The sequence below is a fragment of the Carcharhinus amblyrhynchos genome, chromosome 13 (assembly GCF_965287045.1).
Source record: "Carcharhinus amblyrhynchos chromosome 13, sCarAmb.v2.hapA, whole genome shotgun sequence".
Lineage (NCBI taxonomy): Eukaryota > Metazoa > Chordata > Chondrichthyes > Carcharhiniformes > Carcharhinidae > Carcharhinus > Carcharhinus amblyrhynchos.
This window is the reverse complement of record NC_137336.1, coordinates 8,100,956-8,114,064: the sequence shown is the minus strand read 5'-3', so window position 1 is coordinate 8,114,064 and position 13,109 is coordinate 8,100,956. Positions and strand designations below refer to the sequence as shown.

Sequence of the window (13,109 nt, the reverse complement as noted above, 5' to 3'; positions counted from 1 at the left end):
AACCCACTCAATGTCCTATTCACTCAGCCCCATTTGCTGATTGGATTAGCCATCTCTCAGCTTTATAAATCTCCTCTTCACCTTTTGTTTCCTCCATGGCTTCCTCTCTCGCACCCCCTGGAGCCTGACAACCCATCAGGATCTCGGTCCCTCTCCACCTCTGGCCATTCACACATCATTGACTTTAGCCATTCCACCAGTAGGCATCAGGCCTGCAGCAGCCTGGGCCTCAGTTCTGGAATCCTGTCAGAAATCTCTTAACTCTCTCCTCCTGAAGCCACTCCTTAAAATCTACCTCTGACAAAGATTTCTCTTCATGTGGCTGACAATCAAACTGAAGCACCTTAGCTCCTTGTACAACTTTAAAGGTGCTACGTCAATGCAACTTGTTGTCTCCTATCGATAGCATAATGAAAGCTAGGCACTCCCTGCTAAATCTTCATGAGGTTCAATCTTAGCAGTGTTGCCAACACCCTCATCACTCTCCTCTTCCCAATTTAACAACCCAACCTCTAACCCTAACCCAAATCCCAATACCTAACCCAACTCAAACCTAACCCTGAAACCCTAATCCTAACCCTAATCCAAACCCCTATCCCTGACCCAACTCAAATCTAACTCCTAAACCCTAATCTTAACACCTAACCCTTACTCAAACCCCAATCCTTATCCCAACTCAAACCTAATCCTTAATCCATAATCTTAACCCCTAACCCAATTCAAACCTAACCCCATCCCACTCAATCTTCCCCAACCCAACACAACTCTAATCCCAACCCACTCAATCCTTCCCAACTCAACTCATTCAGCCCCTCAAGTCTCTTCTAACACTCAGTAGATCATTGGCTGACCTCTTCCCGAACTCAAACCCAGTTTGGTTCTTTAATAGTGCATCATCTTGCTCAGCAAGACCCTCTTATTCTCAGGTTTGACATTCCAACTGTGCCTCAGTAACATTCTGCAGGAGAGAGTTCCAGATTCCCACTATCTTTTATTTGTGAAGAAGCCCCTCATTAACACAGCCCCCCGCAGCTCCGGACTCCCCCCACCAGCAGAGGTAATTGTATCCGTCTGTCTATCCTGTCCATTCCTCCCAGCTGCCTCTTTCCCCTTTCTGGGATTAACTGACTTGACTTATCTCAGTGAAACCTTTCAGGATTCTGTTCATTCCTCCCAGCCCTCAATATCTGAACGATCAAACAGATCGTACGCAGCCTCGGTATTAACGGGAACTGGAGCCTGGCACGCGCTGATCCGTACTGATCTCACACAGATGAATGTTAAGGTGAAAAGACTTACTCATCATCACCTCCACACAGTCGTAGCAGAGCTCGCTTGTAATCTCCGGAGGTGTCACTCTGAAAGGGAGTGGACAGCAGTGATAGAGGGCAGTGTGTCGATACAGTGCAAACCTTCAGCGCTCTTATAGCATAACATTCCATCCCTCAACTCCCACCATGGTATTAACTGCTGGGCTGGGTCCCCACAGGCCTGAGGAAACGACTGAATTCCTTTACCTCCTCACACAATAAGAGGGGTTATCACACCAGCTCTGCCAATCGGGGGCATGGGCATGAGTCACCTGTCTCTGCCCTGTGCCCAATGTAACTCCCCGCCAACGAGGGAGCTGGTTATCAGCAGCAAGGCCGAGGGTGTTGTCCCGCTCAGTCACATCACGATACGCTGCTAACACCCGGCTGGCAGTCACTCTGGAGTAACTCAACCAAGCTGCTAGCTTCCCTTCACTTTAACAAGTGATGGATTATGCAGGGTAACAGGGCATTATATCGAGGGCCAGTCCTGTCCTTACCCATCACAAAACACACACACACTCAGCACATATCCAACCATCCACTCACACGCACCCTCATATATCCACTTATACACCAACTCACACATGCACATGCCCATTCCCGCCTGTACACACAACCACACACACACACACACACACACACACACACACACACACACACGAGAGCAGGACACTGGGTGATTTTTTTCCCTCTGTCTCTAACCCAGGGTGTCACGGTGCTGCATTATGATCACTTTTATACTAAGTGGCTAGCCCAGGTTAGCGGGAAATCTCAGGCTGATGTGTAGATCGAAGCCTGATCCCAGCAGTTCAAAGCTTGATGTTGCCGCTCACCCGAATCATATTGTGCAGCGATTTTTCAAACTTCATCCGAAACTCTTCCCTGATGTCGAGCATATCGATCTCACTGCGGGAAACCATGATCCGAATCAGAGTGTTGTCTCGCGTACCCATACCCTGCGCAGAGGCAGAGAGAGAGAGAGAGAGAGAGAGAGAGAGATACCTCCGTTAGAATTCACTCTGTAAATGGATTGATTCAGGAAGTCTTCATTCCATTGTGACTGCACCACGGACACCTGGACACTGTACACAGAGTTCAGCATCTGATAGGAATTCACTCCCACTCTTCCCAATGTCAGTATGGCTCAGTATTTGAGGCAGACAGCCATGGGTTCAAGCCCCTCTCCAGAGCACTGAGCACATAACCTGGCCCCGTGCTCGCAGTGCAGTACTGAGAGAGTGCCACAGTGCTGGAGATGCCAGCTTTCAAATGAAAAACTAAACCAGGCCTGGGTTTAATTTATTTATTTGTGTCACAAGTAGGCTTACATTAACACTGCAATGAAGTTAGTGTGAAAATCCCCTCGTCGCCGGTACCTGTTCGGGTACACTGAGGGAGAATTTAGCACGGCCAATGCCCCTAACCAGCACGTCTTTTGGTCTGTGGGAGGGAATTGGAGCACCCAGTGGAAACCCACGCAGACATGGGGAGAACTTGCAGACTCCACCCAGACAGTGACCCAAGCTGAGAATCGAACCCAGGTCCCTGGTGCTGTGAGGCAGCAATGCAAACTACTGTGCTGCCCCCTCTTGGGAAGTCTACCATTTCAGAGAAGCTCTCTTCAATGTTCTACGTAAATATTTACCACTTATTCAACCTTATTAAAGCAACAGGTGGGATTCCCCAATCACATCCATTCCCGCCCCACTGCCAGCGAGAATGGAGAATTTGACACACAGGCAAAACTCCGTGCACCGCAGCGGCACCGGAGAATCCGAGCTGTGGACAAAGTCAGAGGTTTTCGACAAATATCTAGTCAACTAAAATGTTCATGTTTGTACCTTGTATCTAACTGCTTACAGTACAGTAATGACTATCTGGAGGTGTATTAGCTGTCAAACATCTGGTGATGGTCCAGAAAAACACTACATAAAATCTACAATAACTGAGAATAAAAAGATAGAATCAATAAGGGTGACCCAGAAACAACTGGATTGTCACAAAACTTCGTCCTTTCGGGAAGGAAATCTGCCATCCTAACCCGGTCTGGCCTACACGTGACTCCAGAGCCTCAGCAATGTGCTCGACCCTCTGAGGTGGCTCACTCAGTTTTATCAGATGAACACAGCTATTACAGCGGCTCCCCATCACCTTCCCTCCGGTAATTAAGGGTGGGTGACAATTGTCAGCGATCCCCAAAACCCACAAATGAACAAGGAAAAATGGCTCGGGATGTCCCGAGTTCATGGAAGTCTCCGAAGTTTTTCATTTGGTTGTTGCCAGCTGTATTTGCAACAGAACCTGAGGAACTGTACTTCAAAAGAGAATTCAGTCGGAACGGACTGTTTCCGGATTTGCCCTGTGGGAACGGACTGTTTCCGGATTTGCCCTGTGGGAACGGACTGTTTCCGGATTTATTCAGTAGGAATGAACTGATTCTAGATTTACTCAGTGGAATAGACTAATTTTGGATTTATTCATTGGAAATGGAATGTTTCCGGATTTATGGAGCAGAATCTCCTCTGAAGAAATTAGTGTTGAACATTTCTCACCGTTTTTCCAGCAAGGTGAGTGGTTGTAAGTTATGGCACACTGTGCAATACAGAGACCACAATGTGACTCCCACCAGCAAGGGGAGGTATCTGGGAGGGGCTGAGGCACACTGGGAAGCCAGCTGAAGGCTCCTTGGGGCACCATTGTACAGGCATCCAGTCACCTAGTATAGTGCATAGACAGTGTGCTACGAGATCTGTCAACCAGCACCCCCACTCCCCCGCCCCATAATTGCCACCCTTCCCCCTGATTGGTACCACCTCTCATCCCCATTCCCCGGATTGCCAGCCTCAACCCATAATCGCTGACCCCACTGACCACCCCCCCGCCCCTGATGCAGAGTTCACCCCTTCCTTATTTTCCCTTGGACATCCTACCCTCTGACCTCCACCCCCACCCCCCCCCCCCCCCCAGTCAGGCTCTGTTCCCATCAGAACCTGGTGTCCAGTAGGCAGTGCCAAGGTGCCCAATGGGCATTGCCAGGGTGCCAGGCTGGCAAAGGGATACTGCTCCACTCTGCCCCAACCACCCAAGGGTGGGTCGGTGGGTGGGGGAGCAGGGGGATGTCAATCGCTTTCAGTCCCATCAGCGAGACCATCACATCTGGTCCCTGTTGGTGTGGGGTATCTGTGATCCTTGCCGGTGGCGACCTGCACCGGTGAGTTGGGAAAGGTGAGTGAGGACGGACCATGAGGCAGGAAGTGACATCAAAAGATCAGCCATGTTGTTACTGAATGGTAAAGCAGGTTTGAGGGACTGAATGGCCCGCTTCCTCCTATTTCCCCATGTACTTCTGCAAAAAAGAGTCTTTGTTGTTTTACCTTCATCGCTTTGTACAGTCTGCAGGCAAAATATTCCTGGGTATTCCTGGCACATCTGACTGGGGGGGTTGCAAAAAGAAACACACAAAGAAGACAAGTGTAAGTTGTCAGATTCAATTTCATTAAAGAAAACACAAAAGAAATCACATTACCACAAAATAATCTCTCACCTCGGGGTACAGTGGAAAGATAGATAGATCCAGTTAAATTGGGACTACAGGGGGCAGAGAGGGTCCAGCAAAGGCTGTAGGGGAAGGGGCGGGGGAGGTTATTGCTAACGGTGACCCTGAAACTGTGGTTCATAGAATCCCTACCAGTACAGGAGGCCATTCAACCCATTGAATCTGTACTGACCACAATCCTACCCAGGCTCTATTCCTATAAGAGCACACATTTATTTAACCTGCTAATCCCCCCACACACGAGGGGCAATTTAGCAAGGCCAATCAACCTAACCCGCACATCTTTGGACTGTGGGAGGAAACCGGAGCACCCGGGAATAAACCCACGCAGACATGGGGAGAACGTGCAGACTCCGCACAGACAGCGACCCGAGCCGGGAATCAAACCTTGATCCAGCTCTAACCACCATGCCACCCAATGGCTACTGTCATTAAAATCCAGACGGATACTGATGTTGCTTTTGGGAAGTAAACCGGAACGTCCATTTAAAATAGCCATTTTTCTGGATAGATTCCTTGGGCAACTTCCCCAGATTCTCCCAGCGCTGCAAAGCCCCCCCACAGAGGCCTAATTGGAGATTGAAATTTAAAATGCTGGTTTAGTACATACACACACACACACACACACACACAGTGCAGAAGCCATCATATTAGAGGAGTTGAATCTTGTCCTAGAAATTGGCTGTTTAACGGCTCATTGAGGTGCTGGTCAAGAATTGACTTGCCAGCTATAAAACCCAATAAAAAGGCCACGCTCCATTTTGCTTGTTAATGTTTGACCGAATGCTCTCCCAACAGTGACCCGCTGAACATTCTGAGCACTATCGCACCTTTTACTGCCCAAGCCCTGCTGGAAGTTCGAGGAGGACACTCAAAATGTGTCCGGGGACTGAGACCAAACTTTGTTTTCACCAAAACTTCAATCAGTGTTTGGACAACACTGTGGCACAGCGGTTAGCACTGCTGCCTCACAGCGCCAGGGACCTGGGTTCAATTCTGGCCTCGGGTCACTGTCTGGGTGGAACCAGCATGTTCTCCCCGTGTCTGTGTGGGTTTCCTCCAGTTTCCTTACACTGTCCAAAGATGGGTGGGGTTAGGTTGATTGGCCATGTTCAATTCTCTTCACTGTCCCAAGATGCGTTGGTTAGGGGGATTAGCCATGTTGCGCTTACAGGGATATAGTGGGGGACATACTCAGAGTTGGTGCAAACTCGATGTGCTGAATGGCTCCTTCTGCACTGTAGGGATTCTATGATTCTTTGCCTGGAAAACAGTAACTGTAGTGGGGTTTTATCTCACTGTATAGGGGTCGCCAGGAGAGATTGGTCATGGGCATCTTGCCAAGGGGTGTCTCGGGCTGCAAGAGGTTTGGGAGGAGGTGGTCAGGGTGGCATTCACTGCTGCAGGGGTGATTCCTATTCCCTCCCCCTCTGCGGGACAGGATATCCATCACTGGAGGGGAATCTTCTGCCCTGGATGCCAGTCCCTGAACCATCCTGGAACAGGCCAACCTGCAGACTCCACACCCTCAGTGGGAAGGGGTGAGTGGATATTCCAGGAAAATGCTGCCCAGTCAGCACTTGGGTGCCACTCTCTGTCAGTCATCGGCATTTTCAAAGCCCGCACTTGCTTTGAGAAATCACGATATTAATGAGCTCATTAGCAAGCTGTCTTGGTGCAGTTTGCACTGGTTAGTAAGCCCTGTGGGGTTCAGGATTTTACACAGCCCCACCCTGCTTTGTCACACACAGACTCAGCCGACGAGTTTCATCTCACCCACGGCAAGCATCAGCTTCTCAAAATCGCCCGACAGCTCGCTCCGCAGACTCTCCTCAATTTCCTTCCCAGCGATCTTCTGATACTCGTCAAACACTGCGGGGTAACACAGGAGAGAGAGGTCAGCAATACAGAGACACACACACACACACACACACAGATACACCTGCACCCCCACGCACAGATACACCGAGATACACAGACACTCTCATACGTGCTTCTGCACATGTACAGGTATACAGACATACGTGTGTATATAAACATGCACCTTCACACACGGTGGGGGTTGAATCTTCTGGCTGTTCACACTGGCGGGATTCTCTGGGTCCCCTGCAGTGAAGAGAGATTTATCTGAGCTCCAAATACCCTGTCCTCGCTTGCAGCAGCAGCAGCGGAGCGTGAGCAGCCGGTAAGATCACACACAGTGATGGCAATTTGTCACAGAGTTTTACAGCACAATGAGTGGCCCTTCAGCCCATCGAGCCGGTGCCAGCCATCACAGAGGAGTTAAAATTTTCACCGGATGCACTGTGACAGGAAAATTCCAAAGCTGCAGCTACAATTCAGGTACGACACAGAGCTAACATGTTAATAAATCACAGCCCACGTGAGGCAGGAAATCCATTTCAGACACGGGGAAAATCAGGATAAATGATGGATTTAATCACAATACTCGGTCACTGTACCTAACTGAAGATGGCAAAAGCTTCGAGTTCCCAGGATTGTGATAAAGGTGCTCTCTGTGGTCCCCCACTGAAGTTCTCCAGCTTCATACAGTTCCTGCGGGATTTAAACACGGGAACGTTAGAAACAGGAAGAGGCCATTCAGCCCACTCAGGTCTGCTTCCCCGTCCAATCAGAACTGGGCTCTGACTTCTGTCTCAAATCCTTCCACCCACCTTTGCTCTCTCTCTCTCTCTACACTTCTACTCAATGACACTCTGACAACCTTTGCCTTGAAGGCCCTGTCCCCCTCTTTGGGGAAATCGTTTCTCTGTATCTTTTTTTTTCAGTTCCTTTTAGCATTTCCAACAGTGATCAGATCAGTCTCCATTCCTCTAGATGCCAGGGAATGCAAGCCAAGATTGTGCAACTTGTCTGTGGAACTTATTCTTTTGTAGATGAGATCTTAGCCTCACCCTGCCTGTCTGTTCAGGCACACATTAAGCATCCTCTGGCACTTTGGGGGGAAAAAAGAGTGATAGGAGCATTTTTTTGGCACCCTGGCCAAATATTGCTTCATAATTGGCACAGTGGCACAGCGGTTAGAACTGCTGCCTCACAGATCCAGGGACCTGGGTTCAGTTCCCGGCTTGGGTCACCATCTGTGCGGAGTTTGCACGTTCTCCCCAGTTTCCTCCCAAAGATGCACAGGTTAGGCGGCTTGGCCATGCTGAATTGCCCCTTAGTGTCCTGGGATGCGTGGGTTAGTGAAATTAGCAGGGTAAATATGTGTGGTTGCGGGGAAAATCGGGCCTAGCTGGGGCGGTTGGTACAGACTCGATGGGCCAAATAGCCTCCTTCCGTGCTGTAGAGTTTCTAATGATTTCTAACCAACGTTGCTGGAAGGAGATACAGATTATCTGCTCATTGTTTCAATGGTGTTTGTGGGATCTTGCTGTGCACAATTCAGGGACTGTGTTTCCTGCATTACAACAATGACCGCAATTCATCAGGTTATTGAATTATATAGGGTAGAGATGGGTATTCAGCCCATCGAGTCCATGCCAGCCACATTACTCAGTATTATTAGCCATCGATTAGTTTCCACCTATAACTATTCATCCAATTTTTTTATTTAAGTTATTATCGGATCTGCTTCTCCTGCCCTTTCAGGTAGCGCATTCCCAGATCATCACATCTCGCTGCGTAATAATAAATTCTCCTCAATTTTACTCCAGTTATCCGGTTACTGACACGAACCACCAATGGGAAACTGTTTAATCACACAATCCCTACAGCGCACAAGAGGCCCACTGAGTCTGCACCAACTCTCTGATAGGCTAGGGAGAGGGCCTGGTTAAGATGCTCTATCTTCATAACCCGATACATTTCCCATGACTAATCCCCCTCACCTATATATCTTTGAACATTAAGGGGCAATGTGACACATCCAATCCACCTAACCCGCACATCTTTTGGAGTGTGGGAGGAAACTGGGGCACCCGGAGGAAACCCACGCAGACACAAGGAGAATGTGCAAACTCCACACAGACAGTGACCCGAGGCCGGAATTGAACCCGGTTCCCTGGCGCTGCGAGGCAGCAGTGCGAATCACTGCGCTATAAAAGTGCACCACATTCTGAAGTATTTCACTGTCTGTAAAGCATTTTGGTTCCTGTGTTAAAGAAATGTAAATCCATTTTAGTTTGAGGCCTTTGCTCTAATCTCCGCTACCTTGACAGCGCTGGGTGTGAGCAGTGCGGTTGGTGTTGGGGAGCTGGACTAACAGTCAGTCAGGGCTGGGGAATGACAAGCCCCTGTACTGGACCTACCTTCGCATCCTGGGCCACCAGATCATCGCTGACCACATCGTCTTTTTCCCTGGTTCCCTGGAAAACACAAGTCGAGGAAAGCAATGATTACTTTCTCCCGTCTTTCTTGAAAGTCTATTTGCATTGTAGGAACACAGAGGCCATTCAGCCCCTCAACTCCGTTCAATCAGATCATGGCTGATACGTACTTGCTGATTTGATCTATATCCTTAGAAACTTTCAACCAAGAGAAGTTAATCAATCGGGTATTTCTTATAGAAGCATTAAGAATCATACAGTCCAGAAGAGGCCCTTTGGCCCATTGGTTACAATTGGGTTAAAAAAAAAAATCACACCACTGGTTACTATTGGGTAAAAATCACATCGCTACACTATAATCCCATTACTATCAGGTTAAAGTAGTTTGAATTCTGAGCACCCCTCAGATTCCCAGCACCCAAGTTGCTCTCTGGTGTCCCCTGCTGGGAAATCAGGTGCATCGATGCAGGGTCAGAGTAGATATTGTCGCTACACATACAGTGAAGAGATACCATTCATCTAGCAATGTTTTGTTTGCGGTTCACACTCCTGGCTGCACTACTTCCAATACCACCAATCGTTCTGCCCGGTGACAAACCTGAACGGACGGTTCTCCGTCGTGTTGTTTGCCATGACTAAATATATTGAAAAGTTGAGGTCGGAGCATGGATCAGAAGAACAGGAGTGGGAATGGATATCTCTCCTCGGACCTGCTCCGCCATTCACTAAAACGGACAACTGGTCCGGTCTGTTCCAAATTTAAACTGGAGCCTCATCTGTAAGACCCAATTTCTGTAACTGTCTTCCTGAGTGATTATCTTCCTCAAGAATCTCGGGGGGCTGATGGTGTAGATGCTGAGAGGCTGCAGAGTCTAAGCACCACACTCTCAGAGTAATGGGTCGGTCGTTTAGGATGAGATGAGGAAATATTTCTTCTTTCGGAGGGGTTGTGTATCTTTGGATTCACTCCTCCAGAGGACTGTGGGTGCTTTGTCATTGTCTTTTCAAGAATGATATCAATAGGTATTTGGATTATAAGGAGCTAGCAAGAAGATGGAGTTGAGGTAGACATTTAGGAACCAGCTTACTGAATGGCAAACCATCCATTTGTGATTGGGGATATTGTAAGTAGTGTAGACCATAAGACATAGGAGCAGAATTAGGCCACTCAGGCCATCAAGTCTGCTCCACCAGTCATGGCTGATATTTTTCTCATCCCCATTCTCCTGCCTTTTCCCCATAACCCCTGATCCCCTTATTAATCAAAAACCTATCTATCTCTGTCTGAAGGATAGAAAGGAGAATAACATCAAAAGACACTGGTGGATTAAGTGGTCAGGCAAAAGTGCGACAGATGAGAGTTCACTTGAGGGCGGTACAGTGCTTAGCAACGCTGTCTCACAGTGCCAGAGATCCAGGTTCAATTCCAGCCTCAGGTCATTCTGTGCTCCAGTTTCCTCCCACATTCCAAACTTGTGCTGGTTAGGTTTATTGGCCACGCTAAATTGACCCTAGTGTGGGGTTGCAGAAACAGGACCTGGATGTGTTTGTGGTCAGTATAGGCTCGATGGGCCAAATGGCCTCCCTCTGTACTGCAGGATTCTATGATTCATCCATTTTGGATCAGGGAAGAAGATAAATGAGAAAAACTATGGACAGTGGAGGCCCAGAGGGTTGATCTATAATAAATTGTACTAGTCAGATACAAACATTAATCAAAAGGCTAACGGAACATTAGACTTTATAACTGGGTGTTGTAAATCACTGAGTTTGAGTTATTCTACATACATGTTGTAGTCTGGAGCCAGGGTTAGAGATGATAAGCGCTCTGTTTTTCTTCCAATATAGACTGGCTTGGAATTACTCCCATTTTTACCACCTGACACTCGAGCGTTGGGCAGATTCGCAGGATAACGCTCACATTATCAACACAGCTTCCTTGACCATCAAGGAATGAAATCCAGAGCTTCTCGGTTAAGGAGGAGGGAGGCTACCCACAAGACTTACAGCCTTCAGAGCTAGAGGACCAGAATATAAAGGGAATGTGGCTATTGTTCTGAACGATGTATAAACTTTAGTTGAATTTATCTCGGTGTGCCAAGAAAGTTTAGGTTTTGCTTATGAATCTTGGGGTCTGGATAGGTTTGTCACTGAAAGGTTTCAGTTCTTTCAGGTTTAAGAACATAAGAACTAGGAGCAGGAGTCGGCCATCTGGCCCCTCGAGCCTGCTCCGCCATTCAATAAGATCATGGCTGATCTTGTCATGGACTCAGCTCCACTTACCCGCCCGCTCATCATAACCCTTAATTCCTTTACTGTTCAAAATTTTATCTATCCTTGCCTTAAAAACATTCAATGAGGTAGCCTCAACTGCTTCACTGGGCAGGGAATTTCACAGATTCACAACCCTTTGTGTGAAGAAATTCCTCCTCAACTCAGTCCTAAATCTGCTCCCCCTTATTTTGAGGCTATACCCCTTAGTTCTAGTTTCACCCACCAGTGGAAACAACTTCCTGCCTCTATCTTATCTATTCCCTTCATAATCATATATGTTTCTATAAGGTCGCCCCTCGTTCTTCTGAATTTCTGTGAGTATAGCCCCAGTCTACTCAGTTTTTCCTCATAAGTCAACCCTCTCAACTCCGGAATCAGCCTAATGAATCTCCTCTGCACCCCCTCCGGTGCCAGTATATCCTTTCTCAAGTAAGGAGACCAAAACTGGACACAGTTCTCCAGGTGTGGCCTCACCAGCACCTTATACAGCTCACGTGGGAGTCAGGCCATTCCTCGGGTCAGAAATATTTCTCTACCCAAAGTCAGGACGAAGTGTGGAACTCCCTCCCACAAAAAGCATGCTCACCTAACGAATATTCTTAAGCCTGAAATTGGTAGAAATTGACTAGTCAAGATTGTTAAGCGATATGGAGCCAAGATGGGTAGATGGATTGCAGATCAGCCATGATCTTAATAAACGGTGGATAAGCTCGAGGGGCTGAATGGTCTCGCTAATTCTAGATTCATAAGAACATAAGAAATAGGAGCAGGAGTAGGCCATCTAGCCCTTTGAGCCTGCCCCGCCATTCAATAAGATCATGGCTGATCTGTCGTGTCTCAGTTCCACTTTCCCACCCTCTCCCCATAACCCTTAATCCCCTTGCCTATCAAAAACCCATCAACCCACGTCTTAAATATATTTAGCGAGGCAGCCTCCACCACGGGCAGAGAATTCCAGAGATTCACCACCCTTTGAGTGAAGAAGTTCCTCCTCAACTCTGTTCTAAACTGCTCCCCTTTACCTTGAGGCTGTGCCCTCTAGTCCTACTGTCCTTTGAGCGGGAAGAGCCTCTCCACCTCTATCCTATCCATCCCATTCATCATCTTATACGTCTCAATGAGATCTCCCCTCATTCTTCTAAACTCTAACGAGTACAAGCCTAGTTTATTCAGCCTCTCCTCATAGTTCAACCCCCTCAACTCCGGTATCAGCCTAGTAAACCTCCTCCGCACTGCCTCCAAGGCCAAAATATCCTTGCGCAAGCGCGGCGACCAAAACTGCACACAATACTCCAGCTGCGGCCTCACCAGTGCCCTATACAGCTGCAGCAAGACCTCCCTACTTTTATATTCAATCCCCCTCGCTATGAAGGCCAGCATCCGTACTTTTTTTGAACACCTCGTAGTTAAAGTCAGTGTTGTACGCACCTGCAAAAGAACCACCAACATCTTTTTAAAATGTCCAGATGTGTCACCAACAATATCAGCCTCCAGATCTGACTCATACACTGTGCAAAGAGATTAAACATCATTAGATACAAGGCAGCAACCATTACAAACGTATCCACGAACAGCCAAGATAATCATTAATAAACAGAACAGGGAATTCAGAAAAACCTTTCATTTAAACTGGATTACAAAATGTGCCATAGGCAAGTAGGCCAGGTGGTGAAGGAT

General features: G+C 47.8%; 1 protein-coding gene across 2 annotated transcripts in view; it reads right to left on the bottom strand.

Annotated features, from left to right (window-relative positions):
* anxa6 (annexin A6) overlaps positions 1-13,109 on the bottom strand; it is an 84,862-nt gene that overhangs the window by 38,614 nt on the left and 33,139 nt on the right. For both annotated transcript variants that reach the window (XM_080201255.1, XM_080201254.1), the window contains exons 7-13: positions 12,861-12,940; positions 9,141-9,197; positions 7,332-7,425; positions 6,646-6,741; positions 4,688-4,746; positions 2,147-2,269; positions 1,300-1,358 (exon numbers count right to left, since the gene is read on the bottom strand). In XM_080201255.1, the coding sequence (XP_080057381.1) occupies positions 1,300-1,358; positions 2,147-2,269; positions 4,688-4,746; positions 6,646-6,741; positions 7,332-7,425; positions 9,141-9,197; positions 12,861-12,940 (568 nt within the window). The remainder of the gene's footprint in view (positions 1-1,299; positions 1,359-2,146; positions 2,270-4,687; positions 4,747-6,645; positions 6,742-7,331; positions 7,426-9,140; positions 9,198-12,860; positions 12,941-13,109) is intronic.